This window comes from Ipomoea triloba, chromosome 3 (genome assembly GCF_003576645.1).
Source record: "Ipomoea triloba cultivar NCNSP0323 chromosome 3, ASM357664v1".
Lineage (NCBI taxonomy): Eukaryota > Viridiplantae > Streptophyta > Magnoliopsida > Solanales > Convolvulaceae > Ipomoea > Ipomoea triloba.
In genome coordinates this window covers 6,439,833-6,454,389 of record NC_044918.1, presented here as the reverse complement: position 1 = coordinate 6,454,389, position 14,557 = coordinate 6,439,833, and the positions used below count along the sequence as shown (strand labels likewise).

Below are 14,557 nucleotides of genomic sequence, written 5' to 3'. Positions count from 1 at the left end.
TGAATAGATGCTCCGCATAAGCAGACAGGAGCAGGCGGACGGAGCAGTTAAAGAAAAGAAAAATATAAATAGTCATTGACGTCATTGCAATCCTCTGCGACGACTCTGCGTCAGTCAAGAAAACAGTGAATGATTGATTGAATTAGAGCGAAAATTTGATAATGTCAGCGGCAGCCGCTTCCGATCTGTCTGCATATGTAGAGTGAATCTTTAGCCATCTAATCCTCGCCGGAGTGTACTCTCCGTTCGGATTATATGTACCTCTGAAATATACGTACGATAGATATACTCAGGAATTGTTGATTAGATTGTGTTACAAAATTTCGGTTGATAGGGTTTTAGGAAGATGGAGGATTTGTTGGAGAATTTGGTTTTGGAGGATGCATCGGGACCGGAATCGCCTATACCGAAGGAGGAACTGTGTATGGAGATTGATCCTCCGTACAAGAACGTCGTCAACGCCGAGGACTGGCGGGGGGCTCTTAACAAGGTGGTTCCCGCGGTGGTCGTTCTCCGGATCACCTCATGTCGAGCTTTCGACACTCAGTCCGCCGGTTCCAGTTACGCAACCGGCTTCGTTGTGGATAAGTGCCGGGGAATCATACTCACAAACCGCCACGTGGTTAAACCTGGTGATTTATGTATACTATGGCCTGTATATTATCGACGGAGGCCTTGATTTTGCTGTGTTTAGCAGGAACGGGAAAATGAATCAAGTTTTCTTTGAGATTTTTTTTATTTTTTATTTTTTAATGGGAGTACTGATGATCAATTTGTTTGTAGGACCTGTGGTGGCGGAAGCTATGTTTGTGAACCGTGAAGAAACCCCTGTCTATCCAATATACAGGGACCCTGTGAGTTTTCTGTTATTTGGTGACTTTATATGCTTACATTGATTACTTCAAACATATGGCACCATTTTCTGAAAGGTACAGATTAAGAAATGAAAGTAAGAAAAATTAGATTGTAACAGGCTCCCACTTTTGCGGAATAGCTTTCTAGGGAGGAGTTGGCGGTGGGGGTTTCCTCACACTATTCATATCTAATCATCTCCTAACTACTTTGCTGAACAAGGATCCAAAAAAATTGTTTTATTTTATATATTCTCAAAAGTATGATGGTTGGCTAAGAATATAAAATCATACATCAACTCAATTAATCCGATATCTAACAGTGGCAATGCTTTTCAATGATGTGGAGTGTCTTGATTGGCTCTGCATGATTTCTTGAATTTGCCAAGGGAGTGTGATTTGAAAGAGAGGTAGAGTGCGTGAATTAGAGTAACTTTCAAAAACTTGAGCCTGTATATAATTATATATTGTGTCTTGCACATGCTGCAATCATACATTTGCAACACTAATTTCTTTTCTATTAGATACAAAAAGGTCATCTTGTTAATTCAACAAATTTACTTATGATTATGCGGGAGAGATGCTGAGTAGGAATCTCCCTTTCCCAATTAGTAGATTGCTTGTTATGACTATAGTTATTCTTCTGTGACTGAGGTCTTCACGGGTGTGTAAAGCCAGAAACACTCTCTGGGTGGCTTGATTTCATGATAAATTTATGTTAGTTTTAACGTCTTAAAATGGTCTTCCTTGGAACTGTGTTGTTTTGCTTCATAACTGATCCTTGATTATACCTTCTTGAGATTCATCACTCTTTTTGTGTTGTGAATAACTTTTGATCTATTTCCTAGGTTCATGATTTTGGGTTTTTCCGCTATGACCCTAGTGCGATAAAATTTCTGAGCTATGAAGAAGTTCCGCTTGCTCCTGAAGCTGCTTGTGTAGGACTGGAAATCAGGGTTGTTGGAAATGATAGTGGAGAGAAGGTATATATATTAAAAGACTGTTTATGGATATGTTGTTGACTCTATGTAATTTCTTTCTCTTCTTTGGAGTATTCTTGATGCCGTTGACTTGGAAAATGTTTCTCGAAACAGGCATTTTATACAGTACTTTAATCAGTATTTTTGTGATGGTCCATTAGCTCTTTGTGCGTCTCACATAACAACAGATTTTGTATTTGGTTGAACGAAAGAAAATGAGATGAAATATCTTGTACTCGTTCTAATGACATTATACAATCATTAACTGGTTTGGTGGATGGTCATGATTGTTGACAAATAATAACACTATTATTTATTTATTTTTTGGGAAGTTTTGATGGAGGCATAATTTATGTTGCTTGATTATACCTTATTTTTTCTTCATAGCATGGCAATAAAGAGTAAGAGTATGTTGCCCTTTCAAGAGGTGCACATAGATCAAGGTGCCGTTTATCATTTTGGTGATTTTCTATGTCAGCCATGACCATCATGGAACAGGCAGGCTTAAGTTTTAGATACATTTTAGGATGCTTGGAGGCCATCAGGGTATAAATTATCTAAATTAGGAATCCATTTAAATTCACCTAATTTATCCAAATGAACTACTTTATGGCTTGATAAATAGAGCAATGTTCAAATAGGGATAAGGTGAGATTAAAGAGAGAATATTTGAAAGGCACCCTTGAACTAAATGTGTGCTGTTCACAATTACAGGTCTCTATTTTGAGTGGCACCATTGCACGTTTGGATAGGGATGCTCCAAATTATAAGAAGTATGTTTTCTTTTAACTTATCTACTCAACTAAGTGTTTACGATGGAAGGTGAGGATAAATATTGTTTTGATTCATTGCAGACACTACACAATTCTTAATTTTAGGTTTCTCAATCTCTTCTCTTGCTGTAATCTTCATTGCACATTTGCACCTTGATTTCCAACAGTGTTTTATTCACTAGACTAGATTGGACCTCTCTGCGGGTTACCTGTCAGAAAAATTGCTAGAGGTTGAGGTTGATTCCACTACAAAACTAGTTGTGTTGTGTTCTGCTTTGTGGATTTCAATTCTCAATTCAACTCTCTTTAATGCTATATTTCTAGTATTTATTTGGCTTTTTTGGTAGTAGTCTCTGTACTTGATATTGTATTACATATTGTAGGTTAGACCTTCTTTTGTATACCATTCCACCTACCGACTTAGTTCTTTTGGTATTTTCCTGTGTCTCATTTTTATTCATGACTGAATTGCAAAATTTTATCAGTAAAGTGCTTATTAAAATGGCTATTTTTTGGTGCAGGAATGGTTACAATGACTTCAATACATTTTATATACAAGTAAGCCTAAGCATTATGTTTTTGATCGGTTTTTTTCTGCACACTAGCACTAAGTGAGAGTGGGTGACTTAGCGTGTCACACTGTCACCCCTTGGAGATGGTGATCTTAATCCCTTTCTCTTACATTGTACTACAGGCTGCATCTGGGACTAAAGGTGGTTCAAGTGGCTCTCCAGTAATTGACTGCCAAGGCAGAGCAGTTGCTTTAAATGCTGGGGGCAGGTCATTAAGTGCCTCTGCTTTTTTCCTACCTTTAGAACGAGTGAGTGCATATTTCTCTGTCTCTCTCTTTATTTTTTGGGCCAAGTTCCGTGCTTCCAATGGCTGAGAGAAGGTTTCCTAATGTTATTGTCTCACAGATTTGCAGCTATTTTCACTTGGGACTAAACCTAAATTACTATTAATTACTTTATAGATGCTTTTTGGCCCAAGTAATAGTTCTAAAGTATCCTCACTACATCTATGTGCATTTGTCTATAATGATGCATTCGCTCTCCTTTTCCCCTTCATATTGTTTACTGGAGCTATGATTTTCTTGTTAATTTCTTAGTTGCAGGAACATACTATTACTAAGATTTAAATTTTAAATTGCCTTTCAGGTCATGAGGGCTTTGAAATTCCTACGAGAAGGAAGAGTGTATTCCATGAACAAATGGGAGGCTGTCTCCATTCCTCGTGGTACACTTCAGGTTTGTTAGTTCATTTTCATTTGGAGTTTTCTAAATGCTCTTTGTTCTGAAGTTTAATTAATCAGAAGACCATGCTTATTAATCATCATTCTTTTTGGAGGAGGGATAAACATTTCCTTTCCTGGAAACTCCGGTTACTCAATTAACTCTTTGTTAGTTACTCAATCAAAATTATTCAGAGATTGTGGCATTGTTGTTTCTAAATGAAATTCATCCTCAGGAATTGAGGTGAAGCTTTCTCTTTGGTGTTTATTTTTCTCCTACATTAAAGGGCATTTTGTACTTTTTCTTCTGCATAAATTTGACACTACTTGCAGTATGTCCTCCCCCTGCTTTTGGTGAAGGTTTGATTCAGATCTTGCTATTTATGGTGTAGGCAACATTTATCCATAAAGGATTTGATGAGACCCGCCGGCTTGGTCTTCAAAGTGAAACAGAGCAGGTATATGGGATTGATGATCTCATTTTCTTTCTTACATTTAGAATGGTAAAATAATCATACTTTTTTTTTTGGACTAAATAGTTAGTGCGTAATTCATCCCCCCCGGATGAAACTGGAATGCTTGTTGTTGATTCTGTGGTAAGGGTATCATCCTTGGTGCTTATTCACTAAATTATCTGATTAACAATATTTATTAGAGATCTGGTTTATTACAGGTGCCAGGTGGTCCAGCTTATAATCGATTAGAGCCAGGTGATATTCTTCTTCGAATGAATGGGGAGGTTAGTCTTCTCTTCAATCTCGATCTCCTCTTTGTGTGTGTGTGTGTGTGTGTGTCTATACACAGATTTTAGAACTAATAAGTCTTCATCTCAACATAGATTCCAAGCACTGTTGGAGATGCGGATCTGTATGCGTGGCAGTTGAAAAAATCCCATTAACCTTCTAAGTTAGTAAAACTACTTCCTCCACTAGAAGTGTTGGTTGGAGTGACTTCCCAAAATACCAGAATTTTATCCAAGACACGTCATTTAGAGAATCTGGTGAATTGAAAGTTTATCTTCCTAATAACTCCTTAGCAAAATAGAAATGCAAGTATAATTAGTGACCCCTTTTTTTTTTAATCCTGCCTGCATATTAAGCAAATGCAAGAGTATGATCTATTTTCTATGAACTTTTTAATAAATAGAAGTAATGTTAGAGTTTCTCCATTTTTTCCCCATTAATGTCTGTACATCTTGACTAACCATCCTCACCATCTTCCTTAATCACTCATATTTTACTGAACCAATGCCACTGAAGTCATTAAAGAATTAATAACCACCATAAATATTGGATACTTAGTGCAAATGGGGGGTGGTGGTGCCGTGGTGGGCCATTTTCCAATTCAATTGATTTAATGCTTTCAGACCTTACTTGAAGAATTGAATATTATTCTGCTAAGTTTTAATATATTGTTATTTTCTTAGGTGATCTGGGTATTTGTCATAAATTGATCATAGTATTTTGCTGACTCTTAAGATATTTACTGCAGGTGATTACCCAGTTCCTCAGAATGGAAATTATACTTGATGACAGTGTCAAGCAGAAAGTTGAACTTCAAATTGAAAGGGGTGGTATTTCATTGACCATTAACTTGGTGGTGAGTTATTGTTCATGTTGGATCACTGAATCACCCAGAGCATCTATTCTAGTGATACAATACTCCTTGCATCCAACTTTTCCTGAATTAATTTTCTGGAATTTAACAATTGCAAGTTGGAACATCAAACCGACAATTTTTATGCCACTTGATTGTAAATTTGCTAAATAGTATCTTTCTGCATAACTAGTTTATATTCTATATCTAAGGTTGTGACTTGTGAGGCTTTCTTCTTGTTTATTGTAGGGAAAATGGTGCTTATGGTCCCCCAACTATAGGCGCCTCCAATTTTAATACTCCAATTATTAGTTTAGTCTCTAACAGTTCCTTTTCAGTGGGGGAAAAAATGCCACTGCGCTGATAATTGGAGGACCAAAGCTGGAGGCGCCTCTAATTGGGGACTAAATGCACTATAGTCCTATATTTGGCAGACAAAAAGTGTGATTTTCCATTTATTGTATTATTATTATGTTCTTAAAGTGTGGGCTTAGTCCCTTGGTTAATTTTAGGTTCAGGATCTGCACTCAATAACTCCTGACTACTTCTTGGAAGTCAGCGGTGCAGTGATACACCCTCTTTCTTATCAACAGGTTTGTAATATTTATTAGCTCTTCTAAAAATGTATGGTGTAATATTTATTTTCAATAATCCTCTTGGCCTTACATTGACTTGAAATCTCCCTAAAGTAATACCCAAAAATTTCAAACATCTATTGAATTCCCAGAAAATCATAATGCATACAGACTAATGATGTAATTCTCTGTTTATTTTAGCAACTTCTTTTTGATCCAGTCCATTTAGATGCTGTAACCTGCTAATGCTGCTTGCTTAATTTTCTAATTCCATTCCTCTTTTGACACAGGCTAGGAATTTCCATTTTTCTTGTGGCCTTGTCTATGTTGCAGAACCAGGGTTTGTATTTCACTTTTGCGTGAATGTAGATGTTTGATTTTTTTTAATTTTTTTAAAAAAATCTATTAGTCAGTATTTTTTTCCTTCAATTCTGAATAAATTGGCTATTTTATTCATTATCATTATATGATGCCTCCAATTTATGGAAAAATCAATTAATACGATCTTTATGTTATTCTTGTGACAGATAATGTTTTCTTGATTGTTATTCCCCTAACTGTAATTGCAGATACTTGCTCTATAGAGCAGGAGTTCCTTGCCATGCTATCATTAAAAAGTTTGCAGGTAAAGATATATCAAGACTTGAGGATTTAATTTCTCTCCTATCTAAGTTGTCTAGGGGTGTAAGAGTACCACTACAGTATATAAGCTGCAGAGATCGCCACAGAAGAAAGGTATTGGTGCTGCGGTGCAGATCCTACTAACATTTTTGAATTTATTATTTTGCTCTCTTTCATATAAAAGCCTTTTTCTTCTTGTGGCTGTCAAATTGATGCCGGTATCCTATTGTAGTGACATCATACGGTGGCTGGTTTTCTTTTAGCATTGCCATTATCAAACTGCGTAACAGTAGAGCAATTTACATTTGAAAATAAGTTGAAGGCTTGTATATAGGGTAAGAGAAATATAGTACCATGATCATTCTGTTGAAACCATGTCTTCCCAACTAGTTCATCAAACATAGTTTTGATCTTTGTTTTCCTCCCACATTTCTTTTATTTTGATTTTAGAAAATAATGTGAGGATCATCTCTGGCAGGGAGATTACGAAATTTGAGGGGTATTTGATAGAATTAACATGAATTAACAATAATCACACTCTTGTAGTAATTGTTTGCCAAATAAAGTAACTCCATACTGTTTTCCCTAAAAGTTTTGATTTACAATTAAAGGGACTTGCAAAAATTAATCTCGTAGAATAACTAAAATTCCTTTGCCCAAGGCTGGATGACAAAAGTCCGCCAATCAGTTTATCTACTTTTTAGTGGGTATTGCATGGCTTATGTTGTGAACTCTTTCTCTGTGCAGTCAGTTTTAGTCACAATTGACCACCATGAGTGGTATGCCCCACCTCAGATATACACCCGTGATGATAATTCTGGCTTATGGATAGCTAAGCCTGCTTTTCCACCTGGTTCGCTTCTCTTGTCTGGCATCAATCCTGTCAAACAAGATCTGTTGTACAATACTGTATCATCTTGTGCTGGTGAATCTAGTCCAATGGATGACACACCTCAACATGTTGGCCAGAATTCAACAGATGACATTACAAATATGGAAACCAGTTATAAGTGTGTTGCAGAGGAAGAGAACTCATCTGCTGATGGAATTGTTGAATCTGATTGTTCCTTGCAAGATCTAACAAAAGAAAGATTGATGGACACAGGGACTGTAGATGCTGTAGTTGTCAAAGATGATGAAGCAGAGTTAGGTAATGCCTCCATTGTTGAGCATGCAATTGAGTCCACTCTTGTGATGTTTGAGGTAACTATTTCATGGCTTTGTCTTAAGTTATAAAATCTGTTGTCTTGTTGCATGAGCCTAATATCTATAGGCTGTGTACTACCAAAAGAGTGACTATATAAAGTCAAAAGGTTCCTAGAAATATGAAGATTTCTTTATGTATTTGATACGTGTTTATTTTCAATAAGAAGTATCTCTGATATCTACGCTTCAATTATTTCAAGTTCTAAGTATACTCTTCTGTGGTAAAAATTTGTAGGTTCATGTTCCATCATCTTGTATGCTGGATGGCATCCACTCACAGCATCTTTACGGAACTGGTGTGATTGTATACCATTCTGAAACCATGGGCTTGGTTGTTGTTGATAAGAACACTGTTGCAGTGTCAGTTTCTGATGTCTTGCTCTCTTTTGGTGCTTTTCCTATTGAAATCCCTGGGCAGGTACTGTTGTAAACAATTTAGCTGTAGAAACTTTAATTTTCTGTTTTTAAGCAGCTTAGTTTGCTTAAAAGGTAGTCTTCCTCCATCCGGTGCACAATTTTGCTGTTGTTGCATATGACCCTAAAGCACTAGGAACTGTTGGTGCTTCTGCCGTTCGCGCCGCTGAGCTTCTTCCTGGTAAACTTTTGCTTTTCCTATGCATTGGATCTTATTCAATCCACAGCTCTATTTCACCATAATATTCATTAGCTACTGGAAGAAATCGGCCTGTATTTGGTGATGATCTTGCACATATATACACATACATAAATATATGTGTATATAACTATATATGCTTGTGTGTGGGGTGCGCATGTGTATTTGATTGTGCAGTCTTCTGGCAATACCATTCAATTACTTTGTATTAATCTTGGCTTTCTTCAAGTGCAAAAGTTTTTAATTCCCATATTACTTTTTAAAAAGAAAAAGAAACTTGGACTTACATATCCCAGGATTTTTTATCTTAAGGTCAAATTGTAGTGTAAGGAGGAAAAAAATGCACTGCATCCCGGTTAATAATAATGGTCATAATAATAATCCATAATCTAAACCCTAGTCGCTGTAATTATTCTCAAAAAATTTCCTGCTTCACTTTGTTTTGTTTGTCATAAGGTCTGCAGTAATATTTTTATGTTGATTGCAGCACCACTATAACAAACAAAAAAAAAAAAAATACTATCCTTTGTATTCTTTGGCCCAAAAAAGGGCTTTCATCATAGAGGACAAAATTTAATTGTGCTCTCTAAGATGTTTCCTTGGTTTATAGTTTTGCTTCAGAACCCTGGAGTATTCTATCAAAATATTTTCCTTCCTTCTTTGACTCTTTAATTTGGCTTCAACAGAACCCCCTCTTTGTCGCGGAGATACAGTATCTCTTGTGGGATTAACCAGAAACATACGGGCAAAATCCAGGAAATCAATTGTCACAAATCCTTGTGCTGCCTTGACCGTTGCATCAGCTGATTGTCCACAGTATAAAGCAACAAACATGGAAGTTATTGAACTTGATATTGGTACATTCAGCTTACCATTGTGTTCACAATTTTAGACATTCTGATTTCCAGTTGTGGTCTGTCAACTTTTTTTTTTTTCCTTCCTAACCTGGGGCATGGAATTGTTTTCCTTCACGTTTCAGATTTTGGTGCTTCATTTTCTGGTGTGCTGATTGATGACTGTGGACGAGTTCAAGCCCTATGGGGCAGCTTCTCAACTCAGGTTCATAAACACAAACATCTGTCCACAAAAGCAAGAAGTAAAAAGGTCGGTAGTGCAATTTTCTCATGACAGATGATCTTTTGTACAAATGAGTTTTAACAGCTGCATCAGCATTTCCAGCTCAAGTATGGTTCTAATTCATCAGAAAATCATCAGTTTGTCCGTGGAATTCCAATTCTTACAATTAGTCAAGTCCTTGCAAAGATCATATCTGGTGCTGCTGGACCCCCTCTTCTTATAAATGGTGTCAAACAGGCTATGCCACTTGTGAGAATATTAGAAGTTAAACTCTATCCTTTGTTGCTTTCCAAAGCCCGCAATTTTGGACTAAGTGATAGTTGGATCCAGGTAACCTACTCTGGTGGTCTCTATTTTTTCAGGCACTTATTTGAATGGGCTTTGTTTTTAAAAAAAAAAAAATCTTTCCCTTGTTATTAGCTTGATATAGAAATAAATAAATAGCCTATCTTTCATCATGAATGTCGTTACATGTGTGTATATGTAATGGACATAATAATGCTAATGCATCAGTTTCTGATCTCTCTAGTTAGGAGTTAGGACTGCTTGATCATTTGCCAAATTCCATGAAATTTGTCAAGTATTTTAATAATTGTTTGATGGTTTTATTCAGGCCCTTTTGAAAAAGGATCCTACAAGGCATCAAGTTTTGAGAGTCAAAGGTTGCTTTGCTGGGTCAGGAGCTAAAAATGTATTAGAGCAAGGTGACATGATTTTAGCAATCAGCAAGCAGCCAGTTACGTGCTTCCGTGACATTGAAGATGCTTGCCAAGCACTAGACCAGTGTAGTAACAGTGATGGAAAGCTTAACATGACTATTTTCCGTCAGGTACCAACTGTTCCATTATATATATAGAGAAGGTTCAAGTGAGAACATACTCCTATGTGAAAAGTGAAGACTAATTTGATTCATCTATTTTGATAGACTCACGGTTGAGGGTTGCTGAAAAGTAATGGAAAAAGAAGTAAGATTAGTTTTATAAATATTGCTAACTTGAAAGTTTGCAATACTATAAAATTGGCCTTGTGCTTTTTTACTAAAACCCTCAATCATTATGAACCTTAATGGACGGTTACGATGAGTTTTCACTTGAGTTAAATCCTTTTTTGGTCCTAGACTTATAGTGCATTGGACAATTTTAGTCCGGATTTATTAATTTGACCACATTTTGTCCTGACTTTGTTAAAAGTGGACAATTTTAGTCTAACGTTAGTCAACCCGTATGTCAACCGTGAAATGGGGGGTATTTCCGTCCTTTTTCAATCTCCAAACAATAGTTCATATGTAGTCCTTGGGTTAGTGACTATTCCATGTGTTTTCAACGAACCACCATTATTTCTATTCAAGCCTCATCAGTGCCTTTTCTTAAAAGCTCAATAAATTTCTGTTCAAGCCATGAATATATCCACTCAGTTCACTGTTAACAGAAAACTTAAATCACAGTAAAAGCCACCTATAGAAAACAGACATTTCCAACACCCATACCTCTTGAATCTTGATTTCTTCTAACTTCAGTACATACTGAAAGTATCCTCATTGATCAATTCCCCACTCTCCCCTGGGTGGGTACATGTGTTTGTCTATAAAGGTGGCGAACCGACGAGATTCCGGCGAGTATGCCAGGTTTCCAGCCACGGGCAGCGGCAAAGAATCTGCTTCAGCTTCGGCTTCGGCTTCGGCCACGGCTTGGAGATTGAAAAAGGACGGAAATACCCCTCCATTTCACGGTTGACAAACGGGTTGACTAACGTTGGACTAAAATTGTCCACTTTTAACAAAGTCAGGGCAAAATGTGGTCAAATTAATAAATCCGGACTAAAATTGTCCAATGCACTATAAGTCTAGGACCAAAAAAGGATTTAACTCGTTTTCACTTTATACAAGAGGTGGTTGTTCTCATTTGAACACCTCTCTCTCTCTCTCTCTCTATATATATATATATATATATATATATATATATAGGGTGATGTTCCTATGAGAATCAATCTCTCCATGAGTCCATGAGAACCAATCTGGTGCATGATCTTTGGATGAGAGAGATTAATTGGGAGAATTAAAAACGCGTGCACTGTGTGCATATGGAGCATTATGTTGTGTGCATATTAAGCATGTGTTTTGTGCAATATAAGAACATTCTTAATATTAACAAAAAAAACGAACATAAATCAGGGATATAACCTATAGAGTTAATTCTATTTTTTGTCCTGGATTTATAAGTGGTAGTCCACTTTTAGTCTTTTTTCTTCAAAACATCTTCCTTTTGTCATAGTATTATTGTGGCATGGTTATTTTTTATCCTCTATCAACAAAATAGTTTAAATGTTGTTAAATACAAGAGTATTTCGGTCTTCATTATAACTATGAATTTTTTCAAAAAAATAAACATAAAAAACTATAACAGGTCAACGCACTTTGTATTTAAAAGATGGAAATTTCCTTGTATTTAATGTCATTTCAACGATTTTGTTTTTGTTTTTTTTTTTTTTTTTTGAAGATTTTCAATGATTTTGTTAATGGATGACAAAAAATGATCATGTCACAATAATACTAGGATCAAAGGGGACATTCTGAAAAGAGAAAAGGACTAAAAGTGGAATTAACTCTAACTGACTTATTATGTTTTTAGATATTTGTGTTGATTTAAAGTGGTGATGCATGCCAGTGTGATGCTGTTTTCCTCAATAAATTGGTTGTTGTGGTGTGTTAGGGGCGTGAAATTGAAGTAGTTGTGGAAACTGATGTGAGGGATGGGAATGGAAGTACACGTGCAATTAACTGGTGTGGGTGTATTGTCCAAGATCCTCACCCAGCTGTGCGTGAGCTTGGATTTCTCCCTAAAGAAGGCCATGGAGTATATGTGTCAAGGTTGGGTTTTTAACTCAGTTACTCAGAAAAGTTTTAATTTGAACTGATATGAGAAGCTAGATCTGCTTATTTCAGCTTTAGATGTCTCGAGTTACAATAATTTGAGCTTATTTATTTATACAAATCAAGTATTAGAGTATTGACAACGTACGTACCATATATATAAATGCATGAATCTTAAGATTGAATAATTTTGGCGCATGCAGGATGTGTCGTGGGAGCCCAGCACATCGGTATCACCTGTATGCTCTCCAATGGATTGTTGAAATTAATGGGAAAGCAACTCCTGATTTGGATGCTTTTGTCAATGCCACAAAGGTATTGTATTTGTTTGTTTTAATTTGCATCATATCGAGCTAAGCCTGAGATGATTTTGAATATAAAAAAAAATAAATATAAATGTACATTCTCATTATTAATTTAATTTTAGCATAAACAGAATAAGTCCTTTAATTTTGATGATTGATATATAGATGATGAAAGCTTAATTAATTAGTTTGGAAAATGAATTGGCATATATATACGCAGGAATTGGAGCATGGAGAGTTTGTGCGTGTAAGAACAGTGCAGTTGGACGAGAAGCCTCGAGTGCTTACCCTGAAACAGGATTTACACTACTGGCCAACATGGGAACTCAGATTTGACCCTGACACCGCAATGTGGCGGCGCACGGTTATCAAGGCATGCCATTAAGTTTTTATTTGTACGTACGTGTCAATTGCCTGCCTGCCCAGCGTGTACTATCCAAACCGTCTTTGCTAATTGCTATACAACACGTGGCGCCAACATATATGCATCATCTCCTCCCACTCTGCATTTTTTTTTACTTTTCGCCTTCTATATATACACACACGTTGTCTTCTGAATGCTATCTTTCTTACTTTTGTATTCCATCTTCAAGTGCTATACAATATAGATAGTAGACGGGATTATAAACACTAGAATATGATGGGCGTCCCGATTTGCGTGCAATGCGGCACCGCCAGCAACCCGTGCAAGTGCAAGGTGGTAGGGCCGACGCTGGGGTTCTTGGCTTTCACGGCGGCGGCGCTGGTGGAATGGCCGGTGGGGGCGTTGGTCTACTGCTTCCGCCATATGAAGGGCCGTCGCATCATGGCTCATCCTGCCACCGTGGTCTACCCCACCGTCACCAACTCCATCCCCATCTGATCCATCTTGGTTAATTTCCATATTTGCACGCATGTTTTGTTCCTTTTTTTTTTTTTTTTTTTTGCTTTCGAGGTTTTTCATGTAATAATTGTGCTACTATAGACTACACTGTCTGTCACTTTCTGTAACACGGTGGATTCCATTTCCATCCGTTCCTTAACTACCATGAGATGGGATTAATAAAGAAAATACTTTGTATATATAAAGCAAATGGAATTCAAGGATGGAGCTAGTAGTGATGTTAACTTCTGAACTGGATGGGAATCAGATCATATTATGAACGTACGGAGGAGCATAATAATGCAGTAATTATACTCCATCCATCCCAATCAAACCAATTCAGCATTCCTTACTTCTAATCACTCATCATATTTGTGGTCAACCCAGTACTACATATGTACTACAATTTTATAAACTAAAGTAGTGCCAACTTATTATCAATGATAATCAAGAATATAATACCCATAATGATACGATCTCACATCGACTTCACAAGATATTATGGAGTAATACTTAAGTTGGGGCCAAACATTCACTCATAAGCTAGCTTTTGTGATAGAGTTAGGGTCTTGACTTGAGTGTCATATCCGAATTTGGTGTCCAAACAATAAAATGAGTTTAAATTCTTGTTAATATTTTTATGACATGATTTTAATTCTTATTAATATTTTTTAAAATGAAGTCTATATTTAAAAAGTTTAATAACTCATGTATCAAAAGTCTTTTTTTTTTTTTTAAAGCAATATTTTTCTCAGTGCACATATAGTTATCATAGTCCACTTTCATACATTGAAGTAGTTTTAATACATAAGTGGAGGGAAAAGTTAGATGAGCAGCAACAGGCCAACAGCCATGTCTCTTCTCTGAGCAGGCCAGTCCTTTCCTATCTATCACCTCTGATCTACTCTTCTACTTTGCCAAATCTCCATTATCAATAATTCTCAGCTTGCAGCCATGGCTAGGATTACTCCAACTGATCTAACCCTCCATAACCTTTC

General features: G+C 36.6%; 1 protein-coding gene across 2 annotated transcripts; it reads left to right on the top strand.

Annotated features, from left to right (window-relative positions):
* Positions 1-26: 26 nt before the first annotated feature.
* Positions 27-13,280, top strand: LOC116012251 (protease Do-like 7). Of its 2 annotated transcripts, none has more exons than XM_031251751.1 (24): positions 27-632; positions 784-854; positions 1,700-1,834; positions 2,546-2,604; positions 3,126-3,162; positions 3,299-3,424; positions 3,762-3,851; positions 4,228-4,293; positions 4,375-4,431; positions 4,509-4,574; positions 5,327-5,434; positions 5,944-6,024; positions 6,297-6,346; positions 6,576-6,741; positions 7,375-7,830; positions 8,069-8,251; positions 8,323-8,428; positions 9,133-9,303; positions 9,426-9,550; positions 9,617-9,853; positions 10,137-10,352; positions 12,232-12,389; positions 12,596-12,707; positions 12,918-13,280. In XM_031251751.1, the coding sequence occupies exons 1-24, from the start codon at positions 347-349 to the stop codon at positions 13,080-13,082; spliced, it is 3,327 nt and encodes a 1,108-aa protein (XP_031107611.1). In that variant the 5' UTR covers positions 27-346; the 3' UTR covers positions 13,083-13,280. The 2 variants fall into 2 exon arrangements, with proteins under 2 accessions (XP_031107611.1, XP_031107612.1); XM_031251752.1 differs by having other exon boundaries at positions 28-632; positions 9,626-9,853.
* The last annotated feature ends 1,277 nt before the right edge of the window (positions 13,281-14,557 follow it).